General features: G+C 46.6%; 1 protein-coding gene across 8 annotated transcripts in view; it reads left to right on the top strand.

Moving 5' to 3' along the window:
- Positions 1-208: 208 nt before the first annotated feature.
- Positions 209-26,106, top strand: part of MAP7 (microtubule associated protein 7) — a 203,871-nt gene continuing 177,973 nt past the window's right edge. For 4 of the 8 annotated variants that reach the window (XM_071218685.1, XM_012529043.4, XM_058307539.2 and 1 more), the window contains exon 1: positions 17,432-17,861. In XM_071218685.1, the coding sequence (XP_071074786.1) occupies positions 17,729-17,861 (133 nt within the window). In that variant the 5' untranslated portion in view covers positions 17,432-17,728. Of the gene's footprint in view, positions 291-17,054; positions 17,345-17,431; positions 17,862-26,106 lie in introns of those variants that run through there. The other 4 variants (XM_071218686.1, XM_058307540.1, XM_071218684.1 and 1 more) reach the window with 3 other exon arrangements.

The raw sequence follows: 26,106 nt of genomic DNA, 5'->3' as shown, positions 1-26,106 counted from the left end.
CCCCCCGCGAGCTCCGGGCCGCGCCGGCTCCTCGGGCGCCCGAGCCCCGCGCCGCCGCGCCGCACCTGGCCGCCAGGGGGCGCTCTGCGCCGCGCCCGCCGCGCCGGCGCCGCCCCGCCCCGCCCGCCCGCGCGCCCGCGCTCACCTGTGCGCGGCGCGGCCCGGGGGGCGGGGGCCGGCGGGCGCGCGGCGAGGCGGAGGCGGGGCGGCCCCGGCGCGTCACCCGGGCACCATGGCGGAGCTGGCGGCGGGCGGCGACGGCGCGGCGCCGAGTGCCCCGAGTGACCCAGGTGACTGCGCGGCGGCGCGGCGGCGCGGGTGGGCTCGCGGGGCGCCGGCGCCCCCTCCGCGCGGCGCGGCGGCCGCCCTCGCCGCCTCCGGCCGGCCGGGGTGCGGGCTTCCCGGGCGGCCTGCGCCGTCCCGCCTGCCCCGCCGCAGGTGGACCCTCGGCGCCGAGCGGAGGCGGAGCAGGCGTGGGGGCGCGGGCTGCGGGCTCCCCCCGGCGGAGCGGGGCCTCGCGTCGTCGGGGGCAAAGGGGGGCCTCGCCTGCCCAGAGCAAACACCTGGCAGGTGCGGCCGGCCGCCTCAGCTGTCGCTGCGCTCCCCTTCCGCCTCTCTGGGCGCGGCCGGGTCAGGGGGCTTCTCCCGGGGTCGCCCCGCGCGGGGATCGCCCCCACGCGCCCCTGACCCTGCGCGCGTCAGGGCTCCCCGCTGGGAGCGGCCGGGATCGGGGCTCCGGAGGGCGGCCGGGGCGCAGCAGGGGCTGTGCGCCCCGAGGGGCCCTCAGACTTAATGCTTTCGGAGCGGGTGTCACCCCGGGCAGGAACGTCGCCTCTGCAGCCCGGTTTGGTCGTTAGGCCTCGGGGTCGAGGACTCGGGGACGGGGACCGCTTCTCCCGATGAGCCGCAAGACCCCTCTCCTCCTCCGACCCCAGGTGTCCGAAAGGTATCCCCAAGATTCCAGCCGTCGGCTTTACTTTTCTCCCCTCTAGAGCTGGACTCTAGAATAGGAACCGGTTTCTCCCCGCTGTCGTGATAGCTTTTTCTGGAGGGACTAGCTTGAAAATCCGTCCCTCCTCCTAATCCCCTCTTCCTTTCTTCTATTCGTGGAGGGTCAACTGTGGCTGCACTTTCCTACGCTGGGGGCGGGGGCGGCGAGGCACTTTCCTACTTTAAAAAGAAAATTCAGATCACAGTCTGTTCTCTGCTTACACACACACACAATCTGATGTTGTTTTCTAAATTCAAGACCCCCCCCCCAGAGGTATTGATTTAGATGGCATGCGTCTTTCAACGTGAGAGGCCCAGAAGAGTTCTGACATATTTGCAAATTATGTCCCAGTAATTGCTGGAAGGTTAATGCCTTAACCCTGGCAACTCAAAATCCCTGAGGTTAAGACTGACACGGCGTCTCAAACTTGTTTGCCCTGAAATCATGCTACTTCCTGGAGGGTGGTTTCTTTTGTCTTAATGGGTTTGAGAGATTGGGAGATCATTATTTTGGTTGCGTGGGAAAGGGGTGGCCCACGGGAGGTGGTTTCCTCATTGTTTCAGGGAACCTGATGAGCTGGATGGGGGCACTGGGCCCTCCCGGGGAAGCTGAGAGGAGGGTCCTCCGATGGAAACGTAGATGGTTTGGTGCCTGACCCCCACGAGGTAACTGCTTCTGAAGCAAATTGTTCCAGTGAGTTAATACACACCCCTTTATGCAAACTGTAGCATATTCAAGGACTAAGCATGTAAGAAATGAACAATTTATGTACAAAGCAACCATGTGGCGCTCTGTGAAATATTTTATTAGGAGTGGAATTAAATAGGCTCTATCCCCATCAGAGAAAGCAATTTTTCCACATCTTTGCCCAGAAACTTCAATTTTCAAGGGACAAATTTTATATATGGTCTTCTAAGTAATTGTCCTTTATACTTTAATTTATTTCTGGCCCCACGTCTTTTTCCTATCTTTCTTGTTTTTCTAGTCCTAGGCTACTATTAATGTTTTTAGCCCTCATTAGTACTTGTGTCAGCAGAGAAATAAAGGTGTTGCAAATATGTTTTTTTAAATCTAGGTAACACTATTTTGAGAGAAGATAGGTCTTTTGTGTGATGGTTTATAATCTTTAAAGTGAGGATAGTTTGATTCTTTAACAATTTAAGAGGTTCTATATATTTAAAACGTGACATATAGCTGAATATGTGACTTCAATTTAGTAATTTATTCTTATGGACATTTTTCATGATCCACACATCCAAATGCTGACAGTCCTTATTTTTTTAATGATCACAGTTTTGTATGGAGGTGTTTCCTTTTGTAGAGAGGGAGGTGAAGAGGGGACACCTTGTGTTTTTACCATCAAGAAGTGAAAATTGCCACCTCAAATTGCAATTACATTTCATTACATTTTTAGATCTAGTTATTGAGGTAGAAACCTTTCTGACATGTCTCTTCAGGTTTTTATGTCTGTTCTGGTTTTTATTAGACTGCGGGTCTAATTTTAGGGCAATTTAGTTTAGAATCTCAGGTTATTATAAAAATAACACCTGTAATGTATACATAATTATATGTATGTATAAAAAATATGCATATATATCATATGTATCTTGTGTATGTATGGATTAAAAATTAGTGGTATGCCACCTATAAAACAATTAATTTGTTAAGAATATTGAAAGGTACTTTATAAACCCCAGATTTAAAAATCTTGATATTTCTATTATTTATATACTTATCTTCTATGCAGAGGTCATGAAATCACATTTCTCATGGTGAAAATTTTTATTTTTCTTGAGGACGAATAGTTCTTTCAATATATTTTTCCCATAGCCTATTGTAAGAGCTGGAAAAAAAACCCCTTAGCTGTCTTGGAAACAATTTTTCGATTTCACCGCTAGAGGACGACAAGTCCTTTTTCAGGGTGTTATTTTGAGTAGCACATAAATAGGTGATGTTCACAACTGCCTCTGCCCCAGCTTTCTATGTTCAATTTTATGCGCAAGAGCCATGGAAGGCACGTGTGCAGAGCTAATCTCACAATTTGATGACCTCTTTTTTAAAAGCTTACTAAATTAAAAGCAAATCTAAAGCTGCTTTTGCTTCATTCACGAGCCCACACTGCCATGCACAAGGGCGGGAGTTAATACTTGTAATCTGTGGATCCTCCTGATAACCTTTTGGGGGAGTGACTGAGCACCTGGACTGGGCATCTCTCTTTCGGAGGCTGTGCAGTGGAGGGCACGGGCTCCCTCTGTGGCCTCAGTCAGGTCCCTTCACTGCATTTCTCCAAATTAAAAAGTGATTGCTCAGGTTGCATCTGCTTCTATGGGTCTACAGATATCTGCATCTAAAAATCACAAGAAGGGCTCAGACTACAATTTGGTGTTAAGCTTGTTCCTTTTGGAATTCAGGACCTAAAAGCTAGCGATGCTTCAGTTCTCCTTTGCATCTGGCTACGTAGAAGGAAGTATTACTGTTAGACCAGGCAGTCGTGCTGAGCAGCATGCAGTTATTTGATGTCATTAGTTAAGCATGTGTGTGAAACATTAATCTACATTGGCATGTCCTTTAAAAAAACCTCTAACATCTTTGCCTCCTGATGGGTGAAAGATCATCATCTAAAGAGGGTTACTTTTTAAACTCCAGTCTCATATTCACGTAGGAAATGCACATCTTGATTTAGACTAATTTGACCAAGAAATGTGTTCTTTCTACATATTAAGCCTTGTGGTGACTAGGAGATTGAAAAGACATGATCCTTAGGTTTAGCAAGGAGGACAAAACCCACAGGCAAATAACTGCAGGTTACGAGGAGTACAGTAGAGAAAAGAACTACACCTGGCTGCAGTTGTCACAGAGGGCATGGTGGATCCAGCACTTAGTTAAACTTTGAAAAATGGGTAAATGATATATAAAGTTGGATGGCGTCAAAGGAGAAAACGAAACAGAGGCATAGATGTGGAGAAGAGCAAAATTTTGTTCATATCAACCAATGTTGGAGGTTCAACATAAAAGCCCTAGAAGACCAATTAGGAATGGTACACTGAGGCCAAATTGAGAAGGGGCTGGAGGCCAAGTTGAGTGGTTAGTGCCTTTTTTTGTAGGCAATGAGGAACTGTTGATGATTCTTGACAATAACATCTGGATTAAAGCACAGTTAATGTGGTAATTCCATGCCCATGGACCTTGAAAGCTTGGTTGCAGGTTCTAACAGAAGTCAGTTATGTCTTTAACTAAGGAATGCTTAGTCCCTCTATCTGGAAAGGTCATTCTCTGTTCTTGATTTGTGCCACTTTGGGGAGGGCATACGTGGGGCGGTGAGAGTTCCTGAAGACTCTCTGCCTTGCCAGACAGAGCAGCCAAACCTTCTCTAGAGATGATGAAGTGATAGATGATCTTCCACTCCTTCGAAGCAGGTGGGTAGACTAGAGGATGGATTAAAGAAGGAAGAGCTCAGGGGACATGCACACCGGTTTCTATGTTCCCGCAGTGATCCAGGCAGGCTCCAGGTCTGAGCCATGGCAGTGGGGCTGGACAAAAATGATTTCTTCAGGAATCTTTGGGACACGTACCCAATTGCAAGGAAAAAGGCAGCATCCGAGATTATACTGCAAGTTGAGTTGGCTCATTGATTTAAGGGTGGCATGAAAATATTCAGGAGGAGGACCTTTTGATGGGAGAAATAGAAAAAACCGTGCTTTAGGCTGAGAGAGTTGAGGTACTAGAGAGCTACCTGGGAGGAACTGTCTCCTGGGCGACTGGAAGTGTGCGACCGAAGGAGATAAAGGGCTGCCAGCATTCTGGAATACCCTGCAGGCAGGAGTCACGAGGAAGCCAGGAGAGTGATGGGAGCTCAGAAGGAAAACAGGAATGGGGCGAGAATGTTTAAAGCATGGCAGAGAAGGAGGAGTCAGCAGAGGAGGCAATGGAGAAGCCAGGAAGATGGGAACAGCCATCAGAGCCACACCTGCCAAAGGAGAGGGACCAAGGGCCAAGCGTTCAAAGACTGATACAAAAAAGTCTGCTCTCCGGGGGACGCTGACCACCTCCAGAACAGGAGCTTCAGTTGTGGGTGCAGGAGGGGGGTGTACCCAGAGTATCTCTGAGTGCTGGGTGAGCTGTTGGGAAGTAACAGTGGCCACTTAAGAGACCCCTCCACAGGAGAAAAAAGTTACAAATCCTCAAGTAGGTAGAGGGATTTTTCCTCCCTTTTTAAACTTTATATAGAATATATTTATACTTTCTTTTTTTTTTTTTTTGAGTTTTGGCAAATGGACGTAGTTGTGTAACCACATCTACAGTCAGGAACCAGAACAGTTCCTTTACCCCCCAAAATCCCCGCATGCTGCCTCTCTGTAGTCAAACTCTCCCCCTACTCCTAAGCCCTGGCAACCAATGATCTGTTGCCATTGTTTTAGATTTGCCTTTTCCAGAACATTATTATTATTTTTTTTAAAGATTTATTTATTTATTTAACTCCCCCCCCTCCCCTGGTTGTCTGTTCTTGGTGTCTATTTGCTTCGTCTTGTTTCTTTGTCCGCTTCTGTTGTCGTCAGCGGCACGGGAAGTGTGGGCGGCGCCATTCCTGGGCAGGCTGCACTTTCTTTTCACGCTGGGCGGCTTTCCTCACGGGCGCACTCCTTGCGCGTGGGGCTCCCCTATGCGGGGGACACCCTTGTGTGGCACGGCACTCCTTGCGCGCATCAGCACTGCGCATGGCCAGCTCCACACGGGTCAAGGAGGCCCGGGGTTTGAGCCGCGGACCTCCCATATGGTAGACGGACGCCCTAACCACTGGGCCAAAGTCCGTTTCCCTCCAGAACATTATGAAAACGGAATTATACATCGTAAAACCTTTTGAGTCTGGATTTTTTCACTTAGCATAATGCATCTGCAATTTATCCACATTGTTGTGGGTTTCAGTAGTGTTGTTGCTGAGTTGTTGGCTAATGTGTGGATATACCACAGCTCATTTGTCCATCCACTCACTGGAGGAAATTTGTATTGTTTCTAGTTTGGGGCAAATATGAATGGCGTTGCTATAAACACCTCCAGGTTTTTATGTACCCATAGCTTTAATTTATCTAGGGTATGCACCTAGGAATGGGATTGCTGATTCCTGTGGGAGTGTCTTTAACTTCCTCTGAACCTGCCCCCTGTCTTCCCGAGTGGCTGTATGATTTCGCGTTCCTACAAGCAGTGTGTGCGAGTTCCGCTCCGCGTCTTCACCGACACTTGATAACGTCTGCTTTGTGTTAAAAAAAAGTTGTTTAGCCATTCCATCCTGTCCTTTGAGTAGAACAATACAATCACCTCAAAGTAAAATGATTTCTTTGATGCTAAGCAGTGCTCACTGGGTTATAGAAACCTCTGCAGGTAGTGTTGATCCCAGAGCTCAGGTCTAACAGGTTTTCTTTGGCTCTAATCTCTGCTGCTTTTTTCTCTCATTCTCTTTTATCCCCATAGTGTTTCTTGTTTTATGTGGAGTCACATTCGGAAGTTGATTATGAATACAAGTGTCATTATATCACATATCCCATGCCAGTGCACGTTCTCTTGCCCTCTTTAGTGTCGGCCTTCTTCTTCCTTGAGATTTGGAAAATATTGAAATCATGTTTTTTCAGTTGGGAAGCTAGAAATATTGGCCATGTAACTTTTTTTGTTGTTGTTGTCCTGATTATTAATTCCTCATTGGCACCATTTAAATTGTCCAACTGAATACTTAGCGTCAGTTCTCAGTTACTGATGTGTATTTAGCTTTGTAAGCATTTTCATCATCTGTCACTGGACATTTAATCACTGATTATGACCTAAGATACTATATGCAAAAAAGGAAATGGTGTTTAGGGTTATTCTTCTACAAATCTATTTGCAGAGTATGAGTAGTTCTGCAGTGGGTTGGTGCTTTCTACCTCTTTTTTTTTTTTAACAGATCAATTTTATTGATACATATTAATAAGGCATAAATCCATCTACAGTCGGTGGTATTTGGTATAATCACATAGCTGCACTTCTACCTCTTTAATACCTCAGCTCCTGCAGTGCTCTGAATTTCAATTGTTTACAACCTTAAAGAGGTGACCTGTGATAGTTTTCCTCTATTCATTAAATATTATCTTTTCTCAGTGTCTTTTTTCATTTGAGAAATAGCCAGTTAAGGAAGAATCTATAAGATATTCTTTTATTAATAGAACTTTAAATTTTGATTCGAAGAGCTATATATTTCTGACATCAAGAATTAACTACTTGGCCTTCACCAATTCCCCATCCTTGAAGCTCCTACAGAAATAGCTGTAAAAGAAAGAATTGTGAGAGATTGCCAAGGAGGATTATTGCCCCTGACCATAGATGAACCTGGGCTGCACAGCCAAGCAGAAAGGAAGCTAAGAGAAAAGTATTTGGTATATGTGAACGGGACTTGGCCTGCGTGGTTAGTAAGACGGTGTATTTAATTAAGTTTAGTGTATTGAGATCTGGGAGATCCTAACATTTCATCTGTGATTTTTTTTCCTTAACGGTACAAAAGCCTCCTCTTTGGAATTGAGGTGCTGGTGGAAAACCATCCTTTACTATGGCGTAACCTCTGAAGTATAAAACTTGCATCCTCGGCACTATGTTGAAAGTAGAAAAGGAGCTTTATTCTAGGGTGAGTTTAAATTCCAAAGTGAGATTCCAGAAAGAGTCCCTTCTTGGTGTCTACCCTCCCCAACACAAGGCCTGCTTGGGTGCCAATAAACATAATAATTGACTGCAAGACTTATTCTTGTGGCAAAAACCTGGCTGCTTCTCAAGATTTTTCATCCAGGCTTCTGGTTCCCAGAAGCTCCTGGCCGGACTGCTCGGTGTGGCCGGCGCCCCGAGCAGCGTCCTGGTTACCGCTTCCCGCACTGTGGCCGGCTTGGCTTCTCCTCACGGTAGAGGCGTTAAATGCGTGCGGCTGCCACCCTTCATCACAGCCCGGGTGGCTCGTTTCGATCCAGCTCGCTCTTTGGGCTTTAGGTTGTGTTGGTGGAACAGTCGTTGAGCTCGTGGGCTGTGGCATGATTGGTTCCCATCGCTGGTTCTCAGTCTTGGCAGCCCAGCAGGTTCAGGTCACCTGGAGACGTTTTGAACATCTGGATGCCCAGGCCACACCCCAGACGATGAGCTGAGGTTCTCCCGGGGAGTGAGCCCGGTGGCAGTAGATTTAAAGCACCCCAGGCGTTCCCAGTGTGCAGTCAGATTGAGAAGTCCCCGTTTATTTCCATTTCCTGTTCAGAACTCTTGCAGTGGACCACCTTAGTAAGGTTACCTGGGCGGTGGCAAGTGTGACTTGGTTATGGGAGCAACATGGAAAATCCTAACAACCATTGCTGTTGACTCCACTGATCTCTTACTTTGCAACAATAATTTTAGAAGGAAAAATAGGTTTGAGTACAGATGTATGCGTACACTAGAATAGCCATATATACCCAGCATGCACATCTTTGCCCTTTTGTATATGAACATGGGCAGTTAGACACAACATTAGATAATCCGCTTTTTTTTTTTCCACTTTGCTTAGTTGCCATGCTGCCCTCTTCTTCCTCCTCTCCCTCAAAACAAGGAACGCTCATGTTGGGGTAGATAATAACATTTTCCTTGGAAAATTTTTAACTTTTCCCACAGATTTTCCTGTTGACCCATTACCTCTAATCACTAGCTCCCTGGCTCTAGAGAAGTTCCTTGTTCCTTTGTCCTGTCTGTAGATATCTGACAGCATGGTCTGCTCCTCCGTGCTCCCCTTCCTCACACTCAGCGCTGCTGCCTGTAGGCTCCTCTTTCTTCCTTCTGCCTTGCTGCTTTCTTTTTCTCACTAGACACTACTGCGCGCCATTGCCCAGTCTGGCACTCACTGCCCTTTTCACTTTGCGTTTTTCCTCAGCAGGATTATTCGTACTCAGGTCTTTAAATATCACCTCTAATTAGTATCTCTGGCTCCACATGTCAAGACCTCTAGAGGCACTTCGTAGTTGCATTTGTGTGTGGTGGTGAGGCTCCGCGGTGCTGTCAGTGGTGATTGGAAGCTTTTTAGGTGAGGGCTCACCTTTGACAGAACCGATTTCCTGTTTCTTTTCTCTCTTTGCAGCTGGCGTCTGCCTAAGCATAAATGCAGGACCTAAGCGAAACGTGCTCTAGGGGATGCTGGATGGGATGGTCGCTGAGGAAGAGAATTTGTGCTTTGGTTTTCCTCAGGATTATGCTGAAGCTGAGCCCGTGTGAAGCTGTGTGGTCTTGCTTTAAAGTGAAAACTGCCCAGGGATTCAGGGATAAGGCTGAACTCTCAGGCTGTGCGAAGCCCCGGGGTCTGGCTGCCTGCTTTCCAGCGTCCGCTCCGCCACTGTCTGGCTGTGCAGTCCCGAGCAAGTCACTCACAGGACCTCTTCCTCCGTTTCTTCATTTCTCAAACAGGAATGGTTGTAATACCCTCGCGGCGTTGTTTGAGGATTAGATGCGTTAATGGACAGTACCCAGAACAGCAGAGCGTGAAGTGTTGGTTGTAGTTACCGTGTTCACGATTATTAGGGATCAGTACTTCGTTGCTGTGAAAACATTTATAATTGTACGTTGTCCATAACGAGAGAATCAGAATATAATGCTGATTCAGCCCTAATTGTACATATCTAGGTCAGTAATAAGAAGCATCATCAAAGCACCCTGCATGGCTGCTTGTTGACCTGCCAAGTGTTGCACAGAATGTTCCAGTGTATTATTGTGCTTTAAACCATAAAGATGGACTTCCATTCCCAAGTGTGGCCTCATTTTGAATTTCAGGACGTCACCATCACCTCACAGAATCTGTGCTCACAGGGAAAATAGAAGCAGCTTATACATCCTGCTGTCCCCAAGGCTTTCACGGTACACAAGGGGCAGTTTGAGTTTCTTCAAACAAAGCAGATACATGAAATGGAAAATATTGGTAAAACTCTCTTATTTAATTATTAAAGTTACAAATTTTAAAAGAAACTTCCTGGAATTGCAGAGGCCTACTTACAAAGCTACGTGTGTGTGCATGTAACATGCTCATCCCTAAGAAAATATCATTTGGTTCAACTTTGTGATCATAGTAGAAACTAGGGTAATTGATTAAACGAATATTCTTTATGACACCCTTGAAATATTAAAATTTATATTATTCAGTGAAAACATAACTGGATTACTAAAAGTAAAACAATCTCATTATTATGCATTGATATATTTTACACCCAAATACCCATCTGGCTTTTAAAGTGACTTTGCCCAAGTCCCCAAGAGAGTATTAGCACTAAAATGGAAGCAGAAGATATGGATCCACAGTAGGAAGTGTTAAGATAAAATGAAGAGTGTGGGGTGGAGCGATGTGGGGCCTAGGCCATCTCTGAGAGGGCAAATGCCTTTGGATAGGAAATAAACCCTAATCCCCTAAGTCAGGCATACTCACGGGAAAGAACACTGGTTTGGCATTTCAGCTTGGACATCCAACTGTGCCTAGAGTTGTCACCTTTGAGAACGTCATTTATTTACTAATTGATCAGGTCCCATCTTCCTGTGCTACTCGCAGAGAAGGGCACGGACAAAAGTGGTCCCAACCATCTGCTAACTTGTACAACACCGGTCTAGACTGTGTCCACTGTTAGAGCCACATGGCATTATGAAGACATGGCAGGGCCTGTTAATGGCACCCTTAGGAAAATGCGAGTCTTCAAAAAGGTTCTGGAAGAGGGAAGTCATACACAGTGTCAGGGGAAGAAGCGAAAGGCTGTTCTAGATCCGGCAACTGGCCCAGAGGTAGGACTAGGTGTGTGTTTGGAGTTCAAACACCTGCAAATTGGACATTCAGAACCAATTGTAAAATGTATTAATACAAGGTGGCCTTTTTGCTTTACAAAGCACATTAATTTTCTGTCATAGATATACCTATCTGCAAACATGGATCAATTCACAATATTTCAGTTATTTCAAAGACAGATTGCATTTGGTTATATAAACCACCCTCTTTTGTCTGTAAATTGAGAGCAAGAAGGTGCTTCCCACTGAGCTGGATGGAGACTGGCTCTGACTCTAAAGGGATGTGGGTGCTTTTTGTTTCAGGGCTTTGGGGCAAGGTAGTGCCATCTCTGGCAGGAGATTTAAGAACAAGGAAAGAGTTTTATGATTTTCTTTCACAGCAACATGTGTCTAAAACAGCTTTTTTTTTTTTTTTTTAAGCCACTGAAGACTTTTGTATATTTAACAATGGAGGCATAGCCATTTGCCATATGGTAAAAGGCAAGATGGTCCTTTTGTGATTGGTGTGCTTTGGGAAGTTTGCCAGGAAGCTCCTTTGTCATTATAATCCTTCCTCAGTGGCTGATCTAAAATTCCCAAGAGTTTTAAGGCATGAACTTGAAGCAGGCATACGTGAAGTCAGAATGCTTTGGAGATGAGGTAGGCTCCCCCTAAGTGTGCTTGTCAACCCACGGGTCTTGTCTCTCTAGAACCAGCTAAAGTCTAAATCACCCTAGGTCAGGCATGACTGTGAGAAGACACATTTACCAAAAAAAACTTACTGGGTGGCTAATAACATCTGCTTTCTGGAAATTAATGTTTCACTTCATATCTGGGGTTTGCTTGTTGTTTGTTCATTGTTTTTTAGGAGGTACCAGAGATTGAACCCAGGACCTTATATATGGAAGCAGGTGCTCAACCATTTGAGCTATATCTGCTCCCCAATATCTGGGGTTTTAAAAGCAATTACTGATGTATGCAGAATTCTTTTTTTTTTTGTAATTTTTAATTTTATTTATTTCTCTCCCCTTCCCCACCGTTGTCTATTCTCTGTGTCTGTTGGCCGTGTGTTCTGTGTCCACTTGCAGTCTTGTTATGTGGCACTGGGAAACTATGTTGCTTTTTTGTTGTTGCATCACCTTGCTGTGTCAGCTCTCCATGTGTGCAGTGCCACTCCTAGGTGGGCTGCACTTTTTGCGCACAGGGTGGCTCTCCTTGCAAGACTCATTCCTTGTGCGTGGGGCACCCCTGCGTGGCACAGTACTCCTTGCACACGACAACACTGCCTGTGGGCCAGCTCACCACATGGGTCAGGAGGCTCTGGGTATTGAACCCTGGACCCTTCATATGGTAGGCAGACGCTCTATCAGTTGAGCCACAACTGCTTCCCTTGCTTAGGGATTACAAATTTTAAGCGCTTCTGCCATTCAGTCCCCAAGTGTACTTGTCTCTTAGTGGTATAATTTAGCTTAAGGCTGTTGGTGTTCTGATTGGTTGCTGACAGTGACCTTAGGTGGTTTGGCCTTTGCAGTGTGAGCTTTAACTGAGGGAAAATGACCCACACTCACGCTTATCTGCCAGGACCGTATAATTTTGCTTTTCCTTTAGGCTCTTCCTTCTCTAATTCTTCTAGATTGATTTTAGAATATGCCAGAGTATTGTATTTTTTCCTTTTGTCAGAATTGGTTCTAGTAAAAATAAATAAATATATCAAGCTTAGTACTTCAAACCTACATGTATACCTTATCTTCTCATGAAAAGTATGTCTTACCTACCCCCACTCACACTCAGGCGTATTTCCGAAACTTAATTTCTTGTAATTCAGATGGTGGAATTCATGAAGAGGTGGATTTTTTTCATCTGTACTTCCTAAAGCATTTAATGTTGAGCCATCCCGACCATGCAGTTTTCATAATGATAAAAATAATTTATTTGCTAATGGTTTTAAGCTGACCAGCACTGGATTCTCAGTGGTTGATCATTAGTGAAAAGAAAGGGGCATTTCATAGGTGTAGTCTGAGCCCGCCTGGCCCCAGCGGTGTGGGCATTATTTAATGAGAAGCTGTCAGGGTTGGAAAATGATCTGCGTAAGCAGTATCCAGCCTGGGCGGTGCAGGTTAGCCCCGGGGCCCTTTGGCGGGCATGCTCTGCTTCACGTCCCGCTGACCTGACTGTGGGCATGGCGAGTCTGTCTGTCTCGCGTCACTGAGCATCAGAAAGAAAGCCTTGGGCTTCCCCCCAGCATCACACAAACCACTTACGTTACTTATAAGAGATAAGCTTTTAAAAAGAATTTTTCTGATTTTTGAGGTAAAAACAGAATATTAAATCTTCTTCAATAAAAATTTCTCATTGATGTCAGTTTTAATTTTGGAAAATGTTAGGTGGCAAAAGGGAAGAGAGGCAAAGTAGCAAAGAGGTTGGGGCAAGTCTCAGTGTGTCCTGAAATGAAAGTTGACTACGTTGCTCTTGACGTGTCCTTCTCGCTGGCCTGAAGACTTAGGACTAGCCCTGCCCTTAAAATGCCCATAAAGTAATAAAAGGAATTTGTTTGCTGCTCATTGCGGTTGGCTGGCAGACCTTTAGATCTTATCTCTCAGGTCACAAAGCCATGGGAATCCACCCATGATGAATGGATCCAAACATAATAAGTCCTCTCGTTGAGGGAAAAGCTTATACTGCTCACCTTCCCCCGCCCGCCGGGTTTTCCAGGTAGTCTGGTTCATTCAGGTGTGGGTAGGTGGGGGGGAGAACCAGGGAGCCCCACAGTTTGCAGATGGAGCAGCCATCAGAGTGGTAAGGCTCTCTCGAATCAAGACGAGTGGAAAGTTCCGTACTGCCATGGTTTAGCTTTTAAGTCTAAAACCTCTGGGGGGCACCAAGCGAATGAGTAAAACAGTACAACTGCAGCATTGCCTACAAAATGAAGCCACCGAGGGGTACCAGGTACTGTGCGGGGACACGGTGCCAGCCAGGGGAATGGCCCCAGGGCGCCCCGAGTCTCCCTCTTTCCCAGTGTCTCCTCCAGCATGTTTCCCCCTGGAAACATTGAACTTGTCCGTTTTCATCAAGCGTGGACTGGCAGGGTCATAAGAGACTCCGGACACCTAAAAATCCTGACAGCATCGTCCCCGATATGAATTTGGCACTGAGGTCTGCTGTCATGGAAAGCGCAGCTCTTTATATTCTGGTAACTTCCAGTCACTGGTGAGTTCTGTCTTCCAGAACTACAGAAAAAAAAAAAATCCTTCCATATATTAACCTTTAATTCAGTTCCATTCCTTGTGAGTCTGGTCTTACTTTTGCCCAAGGAAATGCACCTTCTTTGCCATGATCGTCCTGTGTTAGGGTCTAGAACCTTGATGATAAATCCTAGGTTGGTGTCTTATGAAAATGCTCGCATTCGTTGTCAACCCATTTGGAATGTCTTGCTCGGAACAGTGTGGTATGAGGACTGGGAGAGAGAGAGAAAGCTTGTTCCCCTTATTCAACACGTGCCCCCCTCCCTCAGCCCTGGAATAAGTCTTTCACACTCACATCACCAGAGTGGAGCCAGAGGGAAAAACCAAACACGATTGACTGTCTTATTCCTGCTTCTGCCTTCTATTTGAGGCCACCCCCTTAGCTCCCCCTCCCCACTTGGACCAAGTGGCTGTGTAACTGGTGCCGCAAGCCTCGTCCTTCTCCCTTCCACCCCCTCCTCCACCGGCTGCCACACTGGCCTCCTGGAGCACACGTTTCGTCATTGACACCGAAGTGGAAGAATGTTATCAGATTTGGCTGCTACCTCCCTCCGCCATCCCCTAAAGCACCCCATCAGTATCCGGGACATGCATTTACCACTTCCTAAAGAGAGACCAAGGAACCACAAGTTCTTATTCTTATTTTTCTAATGGCATGGCTCAAAAATTAAACACTTAACTGCTCATGCAGAGCAATGATTAATTAGGTGACTTAGAGACATGGTCCCTGGCACCGTGTGACTCTTTTGTTGAACCCAGTGATTGATTTCTCTGCCTTATTTTGAATTTATAAAATTGGATTTCTAACTTCCCAGCAGTATTACTCTTAAGAAAGAGGAACTCCTATGCATATTTTAACTTCTGTCAAGGAATTCAGAAGTCCATGCAATTGATAAGCAAAGGTCAATAAGAGTAATGAACTGGGGAGCCTACAGGCATTCCACAATATGTTACCAGGTTAAAGTCTAATGTGGCATTTCATAATTTTTGCAACTTATCAAGTGATACCTAAAACTTAGGAAGGGGTTTTAAAGAAAACTGAGTATCCATACCTTACATGCAGATCAGCAAACCTGCGGGGCTTAAAATTTGTTTGATAGCACAGACATGGGAAAATGGAGCCTGTTGGCACAGCGAAGAGCTCAGTGTGCAGCAAAGATTTATAGAAATGTTATAAAAGGCACTGCAGGGACCTGGTACTTCTCAGCCAATGGCATTGTCATTGCTAGATAATATTTACTGTTTCTTTCATATGCCTATTCACAAGAGGGAATAAAATAAAGGAGATCAAAGCCAACCTGTGTTTTTACTTTCCATCCAAAGGGTCAGTTTTCCTTTGTCGCCCAGCCCACTGGGAGCTGTGCGTAGTGCTGCAAGACAGGCAGAATCTTTCACCTTTATTGCCACAGAAGCCCTGAGTGAGTGGCATCATTCTTGGAAACTGAGAGTGACCTTTTGCTTCAAGAATGGGAATGGCAAAGAATCGCCTGGGTCCCCCTTTCCCCCAGGGGCTGTCACCTTCTGCTGCCCTTATCATTTTCAAACCACAGGAGGTTTTTAAGTTACATGAAAATGTGGATTTCTCTAACTCCTAGTAGAATCAAGTTGCAGTTACTGTGAGGACATATATATTTGTAAAATTTCTGGGAACTGGTAGTTTTGAAGAATTAATCATCTCCTTTAATGTAGAGATGTAAAAAAGCATTTTGGCACTTTGGGGCCCCATCAAAAAGTAAAGAATGTAGCTGTATATAGAACTCGTAATCTACCAGTAGACAGCCCTTCAATCTAGCAGTAATCATTTCTGGTTTCCCCTGTAGTCCTCAAATAGTACAAATCAGGCTTTTTCCCATTTCAGTGTTTTCATAAAGCTCAATAGGCTTTTAGAAAGGAAAATTGCAAGCGTGCTTCCCGCTGGTTAAGGCAGATTTCCCTTTGTGAGAGGCTGGTCTTGGTTCACTCACAGGCTCTGCCATTATCCAGCGTTATGGTCACAGAATAAAACATGGAAGGACCGGTGTGAACAGAGCCTGGCGTGAGCATGTGCACCGCCCATTCGGGATTCCCCCAGCCCCGGCCAGGCAGTGTGAGTGAGAAACATAGAGGTATTCCCAATGGAGCTGATAGCGGAACTGGAGACACCTTGAAGAGAATTACAGAGCAAAGGAGGATCGGTCACAGCAAGCGCATCTTAAACTATAATAAGAGCAGTTGTCATTTATTAAGCACCTCCCACTGCTAGTCCCACAGTCATCCCAACCCTAAAAGGTAAACGGTGTCATCACCCCATTTTACAGAGGACTGAGGCACTTGGGGGAACTACATGCTCCATGTACTGCCCAATGCTTCCTTAGCAGACCTGACGTTCCTGCCCCACTCAAGGCTTTAGAGAGGTTTTGTGGCTCGCCTTAGAGCACCAGGGGTCCCCGTCTTAGACAAGTAGGTGACAAGTAGGTGGAAGGATTGAGAAAAAAGCAGGAAAGTGGTCTGGCAGTGGGAGGTGTGCTGTTGACTTTAAAAGAGGCAGACTTGATATGATGAAAGGGCAAAACCGAAAACAACAAAGTTTTGTTTTTGGTTTTGGCAGTTGGCATTTTTTTGTGTGTGAATTCAATTGGGAATTGGAAATTTAATATTTTCCCACATAGCATGAATTTTAAGCAACCCCAGAAATGGGGATTCTTAAAGTGGGGAAGCTGTTTCCATGAGTAAACAACAATCTCGCGGTCCTGGGCTTGCGGGACAACAGTCCAGACGCGCCAGTTGGGCGGCGGGTTGTGAACGCACCGTCCAGGGCACAGGGGGCAGGGGCAGGGTGCGGGGTGCCATCGAGGCGCGGTTTTCCCTTGGGGGGTTCTCCTGGCTTTCCCCCCTGACCTGCTGGGGAGGGGGTTGCGACCCGCCGTAGCCTGGGAGCCAGCCTGCTCCCCCCGGCCTGTCCCCATTGGAGGATCCCGGCCCCCCACCAGCCGCGGCTGCCAACCTGTGCTCAGGCTTCCCCCCGCTGTGGGCACGTCAGGAAGCTGCGCGGCGAGTTCCAGCCCGGGCCATGTTTCTCCAGGGCCTTGGCCATGCTGGCAAACCCGGTCCAAACAAGAACAGAAAGGGAGGAGGAGAAGCCGGCCTGCCCGGAGCCGGGCCGCCCTCTGCGGAGCCCGGGGGCGCCCGTGCGGCAGCGCTCGGAGCCCTTGTCCCGCCGCTCCGGCCGCCCAGGGGCGGGAGGGAGCTGGCCCGGGATCCCCGGCCAGCACCCTGCGGCCGCCGCCTCCCAGCCCAGGGGAGGACTGGCCAGGGTGGCCCGCGCCTCACGCGCGGCTGAGTGCTCTCCGGAGGCGGCGGGGGAGAGGTGCGGGGCAGCGCGGAGCTGGGATCGCGGCACAGGGTGGCGGTGGAGGGGAATGGAGCCGCGCGCCTCTCCCCGGGGCTGCTCTGCACGGCGCGTGTGAGAGAGAGCGCGTGTCCGCGTGTGCCGTGTGAGCGCATGTGCCTGCGGGGAGTAGGTGGGAGGGGGCGCGCTGGGGAGGGGGGCGCTGCTAGGTGGGGAGCCTCAGTTGCCAAGTGGCCGGTGGTAGCTGTCAGCTGTCTGCCCACTGTTCACCCGTGGGGGATCTATTACAAGTGCTCAAATGAAGCCGCAGCTTAGGGACTAGCAGCTTCCCGGGAGCTGCAATTACATAAGCATATATTTTTAATATCATCATAATTACAAACAAAACCAAGTAGCAGCAGCATGCCTGGATCAGCTGCAGCCACCCGGCAAGAGAGACTGAAGAAGACCAATGCAAGGCCAATGCCCCTTGGTTTATTCACCATTAATGAGGAAGAGGAACAGCAAAGGAATGGAAATTCCAGAAGACGGAAAGGTATGCGTTCACACTACCCCGGCTCGGGGCTCCTGGCTGCCTCTAGCACCTGCCACGAGCTGTGTTTGAAGTGCGTCCTGCGTGGAGCGCTCAGCACCTCCTAGGGCAGGCTGCTGGTGGGTACTGACCCTGCAGGCTTGTGTGTAAGATGGGGAGCAGTGTCTGCAGTTGGGGGTGCTTTCAGATCAGCTGCCTTCCTGGCTAGAGAGGACTCGTTTTCTTGTGCTCCCTAGCAGTCCCCGCAGGAGGACCAAGTAGGGCTGGGTGAGGTTGGAAGGAGCAGCTCTCCACCTTCCTTAGGGGCTGCGGTGCTTTGTGTGTACTCTAACGAGGTGAGTTGCTCTTTAAAAGGGCTGTTTGGATGAAGTGACAGAAGACTTTCCTTTTCTGTTCTGAAATGCTGAGAGCAGGAAGAGGAGGAAAAGGGTCCAGGCCAGAAGTTAGGACCAAACAACGCTCAGGGGAGGAGACCCTGAGGTTTTTATAAGCCCTGATGGGAGCTCTGCTGCTAAACCTGGGGACAGAGGTAGAAATGTGCTGGGAACTAGAGCAGGGAGGGCGGTAAGTGCACTCTCTCCTAAGGCTTCTTGAGCCCCGTGGGATTGTCGCAGCCGGAGCCACTTCCCAGGGCTTTAATTATAAATCTGAGGTGGCAGCATCGTGCATTTCTGAGGAAGCGCTCTAAGGCTTGCATTTTAAGTTTCCTGGTGCCCTAAATTTTGCAGCCCCCTTCCCAGAAATATTTAAGCTGCTCTCCTCCTAAGCAGAGAGGTTATGTAAGTTTTGTGGTTTTCATGTGCTGATTACATTTTAGCTTGCTTTCAAATTGTTCTCCCACTGAGAGATCAAATTTTCCTTAGTGTGCTGTAGAGAGGCAGCAAGGCGAAGTGGCAAGCAAATATTTAAGCAAGGCTAGGATGAGTGTTTAAATAGAATCTGGTGTCAGAGAGCTGCAGGTTTTCCTTTTCCTGGTTCTTGAATGAATTTTAGTTGGGTTTCAGAAAATAGAAATGAAACTGTCTATCTAATCCCAAAAGTTTATTTTTACTTCTTATTTTAAAGACTGTGTACAGGGATGTTCTAATTAGAGGAATCTTCATACTCTAGTTGATTTTTATTTACTCTCAGGCCAAGCTGCTCTCTGAGAACCAAATGCCCTTAGGAAGCCAGCCGGGCTGTGTGAGTAGAAGGTGACTTAGGGTTCCCTTTATTTGCTCCTGAGTTAATTGAACCAACTGTGCTGCTCTTGGTGAAAACACAGTACTTTAAATTGTTTGTAGCAAATCATTTGGCCCCAGGAGTTGGTAATTTTATAAATTAACAAGGATTTGTTGAATGGTGCCCACAGTATATGTTTAGAAGCATTCTTCTTGATTGTGGCACTTTTTCCTTGGGTGTTCTGGAACAGTAAATTTAAGATAACCAAACATTTTGTTCTTGGTAATTTTCTTGAATTCCTTTCTGTCTTTTTCCTGGTTGTTGTGTTTTGTTTTGTTTTGTTATGTTAGTTGCCTTTCAGTATTTTATGTGACAGGGAAGAAGAATGTGGGAAAGTGGGTACCTCTAAAAATGTGTATTTTTTTGGCAATTTATGCAGCTTCTTGGATGAGAAAGTTTTAAATCAAGGAGTTTCTGATCCCCTACTGTTTTTCTTTCTTTCTCTACCACTCCCACACCAAACAAAGAAGGAAAAAGAAGAGGAAAAACACAAAGAGGGAAGAAAAAAGACTGGGGAAAAAAATATCCTATGTTGATAAGATTCCAACCTTTTCATATATCTCCAAATGTCACTAATTTATGGATACTTAAAAAAAAAATAACCAACCCTTGATATCCATATATTCTTAAAGAAGGAAACTGTTGGCTTGGGTTTGCATTTCTCACCCGGTCTCTGAGCAATAGGAATGCTCCCTCTCTAGCCCGGTGCTATGGAATAGAACGTCCAGCAGTGGTGGAACACTCTGTATTTGTAGTATCTGATAGGGCTGTGGAGCACTTGAAATGTGGCCAGTATGACTGAGAAACGGGTTTCCAATTTTTATTTCATTTTAGTGTACTTGAATTTCCATGGCCACATGTGGCCAGTGGCTATCCCATTGAAGGGCGCAGTTCCAGTCTGCAGAGCTGTGCCTTTCTGGGTTTGCGTCCTCTCTGCATGGCCATCCTCCTTGCTCGCAGGTGCTGGAGATGGTGAAAGGAATGTGGCTTTAAAGGAGGAGCCTCGGGAGCAGCCGGCCCTGCAGGAGCACTGACCTTGATCTCCAAGTCCCCTGGCCTTTCCCACCTAGCCTTCCTCCATGCTCTGAATAGCATTCCTACCAGTCACCAGCCGCCCGTACCATCTATTGCAACCTTTAATGGACTCCTCTCTTCTCAATTATTATTTTCAAAGCAACCTAGCAAGATGGCATAACAGGTCATCTTTTATGTGCAGCTATTAAGATAAGTGATCAGGAACCCTGTTTTCTTTTCAGCCACTCCGTGGTCTAATTAACCAGCCACGTCCAAATCCTGTTTTCATACCAAGTACTTTTTCTTTATTGTTACTGGGAATAAAGAGGTGAGCTGTCCTAGTTCAGTAGGCTAAAAGCTTCTATGCAGTTTGGGTCTGGCTTACATAATGCATTTTAGTCGGTCCCCGGGCTGTTGGGTGGCCATCACAGAGCACTCAGCAGAAAGGTGTGGGTCAGTTACCACCTGGACTCCCAAGTGGTAGCTTCAGAATTACCTGGCGGGTGACACGGGAGATTGGGTAGCTGACAGACTAGAGCCGTTCTTGAGGAAATGAGTACTTTCCATGGACTTAGTAGGAATGTCAATTTTCATCAATATATGGCATTTAAATGGTGGCTGGCGGTGAGCTGGGCTTGAGACATCGCGCCGTTTCACCTCTGAGCCTGGAGCCTCAGTGTCATGCTGAGGTCAGGCCTCAGCGATTGTCCCGATACAGCGGAATCGAAACACCCTTGGCGAGGATTCAAGGCAGACCTGCCTCATGGGCAATCTGGCTGAGCACAATGTGATTATTGAGCAATAAGTCATCTTCCCCCTAAACCAACCTTTGCCAGAAGCTCACTCTGTACCACTTTCTTTACCAGGGCCCTGTGGCAGCAATGCAGATGGGTGATTGGCAAGCCTCTGCTCTCAGGAGCGTTCTGCTCAGTGGAGGCAGGACTGAAAACAAATCAAAAGGAGGGGGAGGAGAGGATGGGGCGGCAGAAGCGCTAGATGTGCGCAGGTGTGGGACTGCCAACCTCAGGTGTTCAGACTGGAGCGTGGGAACTGAGGGACGTCGGCTCCAGCCCATGTCCTCCCCAAATGCCAGCTGAGGTTGAGCAGTTACCGGGTCCTTTCTCAGGCCGGCTTCTCCAGAGAGACACCTAGCAGGATCTGTGGATGGATCTGTCTATAGGATGTGTATCTGTCTGTCTATCTAAGCCATCTGTTTGTTAAGAGATTATTTTAAGAAGTTGGCTCACATGATTGTGATGGCTTGCACATCTGAAATCTGTAGGGGAGGCAGCAGGCTGGAAATGCAGGCAGGAGAGTTGATGTTGTAGTCTAGAGGCAGAGTTTCTTCTTCCCCAGGAAACCTGTTCTTGCTCTTCAGACCTTCCACTGAGTGGATGAGACCCACCCCTATTTTCTAGGGCCATCTCCTTTGCTTAAAGTCACCTGATTGTAGATACTAATCACATCTACAAAATGCCTCCACAGCAACATCTAGACTAATGTTTGACCAAACAGTTGGACACCACAGCTGAGCCACGGTGACGCATAAAATTACCCATCACCAAACCCAAGGCAGAAGCATGGGGTGACGGGGAGAAAGCCTTCATTTATTGAGTTGCAGACTCTAGACATCCACACAGCGTTTTTCTACTAATGGTCCCTACTGGAGGCGCCATGTCCAGGAGGAGTGTGACCCCTGCACACCACAACTTCCTGTTTCTCTTTTGGAATGGCTTTCCGGGCCATTTCACGTACCGCCTAAAGCAACCATCTCATTGACTAGGCTTCTGTCTTGTATTTTACTTAAAACCTGATTGATATCCAGCTCCAATACTAAATTTACTAACGAGCCTTGATTCTAAGTGACTTGACTTGATTTTGTCATCACCCTCAAAAGACAAAAGATTAATCACTCACTGGACTGACGACCGTCTCTCTGTTTTCAGTCTCGCCTCTTCCCATTTCATCCTCCGTACGACGGGAAGAGCAGCCTGTGGCACTTGTATTTTAGAAACTCTCAGTGATATCACTTCATGTGATTAGAGGTCTTGGGGGTGGGGGCTTGAGCCATATTTGGACCGTAGGTATATTTATTTGGATCCTAACTTTAAAAAAATTAAGCCAACATTTAGAAACTGATAGATTTCACACAACAATCCTGATTTCTGCTTCCCTTGAAAAAGTGGATGACGTGGCCACACCCAGCCGATGTTTCTTCAGGTCACAACAGCTGAGATGGGCCTGCGCACCCCAGTTTACCACCTTCCCCGCCCCTCCTCCAGAATGCACACACCTGGCCTGCGTCCGTCACTTCCATTGCCTTACTTATTTGCATTTGTAATCCCTGACCTAGAGAATAAGCGCTAGCCCCTGGGCATGGCACACAGGCCACCATGACCTGGCCCTGGGCTCCCTCGCCATTTTTTTCTGCCATACCCTCTTTGAACTTGGGTCCAGCAGCACTCAGGGGCTTGCATTCCCTGCTTCCTTGTGCTCGCAGTGGCTCAGCATCCTGGTCGTTCCTGCTTTCTTCGCCTTCCTTCCCCACCTGGGTAACTCAGAATCAGCCTTTGGACTCAGACCAAGTGTCAGCTCCTCCAGACCCAGCTCCTGTGTCCCCTCCTAGAAAGCCTCGTCTCTGCTCCCGGCCCCTTTTCCTGGGAGCAATGCCCCCGCTGCGGCCCCTCACCGTGCTCCTTTGGCACCGAAGCCCTGGCCTAGCCTCTGTCCGTGTTCTGCTCTAGACGAGAAGCTTCTTAGGGCAGCGAACCTCTCCTCTTTCTACTCAGCACCGTGCAGAGTGCATGGAACTCTGCTGAACGGAAGTCCTCTTCACATTCAGAAGTGCCTTTCACGGCTCCGAAGGGCTTTCTATGACAGGAATCCTAAAAACGTCGATAGTGTTAGAATTGTCCTCCAAGGTATCCACTTGGAGAGAGGCAACGCTACGCTTGCATGTTCAAATTTGGACCAGTTAGCCATATTGCCCTCTACCATGCCGCATTTATCTAATATGTAGGGTACCAGGGATTCTATTCTGTTTTGGTTTTGTTTTCCGTCATATTATTCAGAATTTTTTAAGGTGGAAAAATGAAGGTATATGTTAAAGGGTGTTATTAGATGGCAATGTTCTTATTGTCAAGATTAATAATGTCTTTTGCCCCTGTTAGTTAGCTAATTGCAGGTTAGTTTGTGAAATAAGAGAATTTCTCCCTGAAATCACGGCACAGTGATGCTAAGAACCTGCCTTTTCCACCCGTTTTGTTAAAATGTGTCATTTATGGAGACTGCAGTGACCTCTCTTTTGTGGCTCGTCTACTATCAAGGTAGAATTCATGCCAGTTAAGGTTTCCAAATGAAATATAATCCGCCTTTCACCACCCAGATTCCCGTTAGATAGGTGCTGGCAGACCTAGCAGCTGCAGTATCTTCTGCGTAAGTCATGACTCTTTCTGTTTTCACAGAGTGGTCTGATGTCACAAAGTGTGAATTCCACTCAGGAATCATTGTCACACACTTCCTGGTTTCTTTTCTGCTTTTCTTCTATAGGATTTGGACCAGTGTCTGTCTCCAGGGTCCCTAATTGTGACCTTTTCAGGACAAGGCAAAATGTTTTAGCTGTAAAATTTAACAGCTCGCAAGGCAAAAGATATTTGAGAAGAACAAAAATATCAAAAATCCTTATTAGGAGAAAGACATCTTGAAGTTAAATCTATTGAAATAACTTCTTTGCTGAAGAGACCCTAATAATGTTTTAGTCACAGTATCCAAGAAGATGAAAAGAATTGGGATTGCTAGGCACAGTCTTGCACTCACTGGGTTTCTTTAAATATTTGTTGAGTAAACGAGGGTAACTTTTTCAGGCATTCTGTGTTTTACAAGTAGGCATTGCTACACTATACAAGTGGAACATGATGAGCCTGTGCATAACCACATTGTCTGTATAGTGAGCTACAATAGAACATGGAATAGCCTTGCTGTAGAAAACGAAATATTTGCTTAGAATTTCCCAGGTGATAAATCATAGACATTATTTACTGAAGGGTTATCAACTGAACTTGAAATGAGTATCCATTTTTGCTAATATCAGCGTGTCTGAAGGAGCAGCTTTAAATTAAAGTTTGTTAACAAAAGTTTTTCCAGGTGACTTGCTAGGTGCTTGACAGGCACCTTGACTGTGTTTTGCCTTTAGCAGAAACCAGCACCTTGATGGCAACAATTGTGATTCTAGGAAGAGAGTCCTTCTTAGTTCTCAGACTGTCTAGAAATTTAGAGCCCCGTTTATGTTGGACCCTCCATGTGTTATGTTCTAGATTTACCAATATGTTAAGTTATATTCTAGATTTGCCAGTTTCAAGAAGTGGGTCATACCCCATCATATCCCAGACCCCGATACAAAGGCCCAAAGTGTACCCCAGTGGAGAGAAGACGTTATGTTTGAAATATTTACCAGAACACCAGTCAATATTTACGCTCTCTTGCATGCAAACTCTGTTTTTCAGGCTCTCTCCCTGGCTTTGGTTAGTTGGTGAGAAAACTCTAATAGAGTCTGTCCAGATTCCAAAGAATTTACAATCCTGGATCCAGCATGCAATGGGAGTATAGACCAAGGAAAGGTATTAATCTTGAATATATATGGTTCTCGGCGCTGGATTCACCCTTAAATTAAGGATGCAGCCCCAAGACTGTAGTGACAGATAGTGGCCTGTCACCCTAAAACCATCACGGAGAGCAGCAGCCCCCCATTAGGGTCAGGAATCCAGTCACCCAGGGGAGGCTTGGAGTGGGGGGTTGGAATCTCTATCAGTCCCTTTTTTTTTTTTCTTCCAAAGACATTTTAAAAATTTGTTTCTCTCCCCCGGCTTTCCGACAGTTCTGCTGACTTCTTTGTTCCAAATGGCCTCGTTGGCAGCTGCCGTGCTGTCCCAGCGCCTTAGAGAACAGTCTCTTCCCTCTGGAGGCATTTTCCCTCCTTTCCCACCTTTTACCCTAAACTCTTTCTGGAGCTGGGGCTGGATCCCGGTCCCCCGCGGTTCTTCACGTGGATCCCAGTGCTCCGTGTCCCAGCAGTTACTCATCGCAGCACCCTGCAATTTCACTGTGTTAAATGAGGGACATAAATTCCATTATGGCACCTCACTCACTCGCTATTTCAAATACAATTGAGAGAGTGTACCTTTTATTCTTTGGGATTAATGGAAAATTTCTGGTCTGCTTAGGCTGGGAACAATAGCCATGATTCTCTGCCTTCTTGGGAACCAATCAAAATGGAAATTTTTTTCTGTAAATCTTGCGGCTTTATTTTATTGTTCTCTCCCCCTGACGTGAGTGTGTATAATGGAAACGGCATAGGCTGTGGGCCCATGTCTACCAGTGGTTTAGGTTATAGATGCTCAGATTTGGGGCTGCCAGCTTTCTGCAGTCTCTTTTTCTTTTCTCTCTCTCTCTTTTTGTTTAGGAGGTACCGGAGATTGAACCCAGGACTTTGTTCATACAAAGCAGTTGCTCAGCCACTGAGCTGCAGTTCATATGTTTTTTTCAGCAGCATTCTGAGTATGATTATTCTCTATTTTTTATGTGTACACCTTTTATTTCTCTTCATTAGGCTTGTTATTTCACTGGTCAGTCAGCAAATAGTGCAGAGACATTTGGTGAAAGCACCATTTATTTATATATATATTTCTGTATTTTGATTTCTATTTGTAATGTAAGCATCACATCGTATGCTGCTATTTTTTCTATGAATATGACTGTGGATATTTATATCCTGATACAGTAGGTACTGTCCCATTCATACCCATGTGTCCTTCTGGGTCTTCTCCCTCTGCTTCTCTGTAATTGGTCAACTCTTAATTGTCCTGCAATTTTAATGTCATTCCCTTAAGGACGTCCCCAGACCAAGCGAGGTCCCAGGTTCTAGGCTCTCATAGAATTGTGTACAGGTCCTGCGTTGTTCTGAACAGATTGTAGAGTGTTTGTTGAGTACTTATTTAGGATCTGTCTTCCCAACTAG

This window comes from Dasypus novemcinctus, chromosome 11 (assembly GCF_030445035.2).
Source record: "Dasypus novemcinctus isolate mDasNov1 chromosome 11, mDasNov1.1.hap2, whole genome shotgun sequence".
Lineage (NCBI taxonomy): Eukaryota > Metazoa > Chordata > Mammalia > Cingulata > Dasypodidae > Dasypus > Dasypus novemcinctus.
The sequence above is the reverse complement of the archived record's forward strand: the minus strand, read 5'-3'. Positions and strand labels throughout refer to the sequence as shown.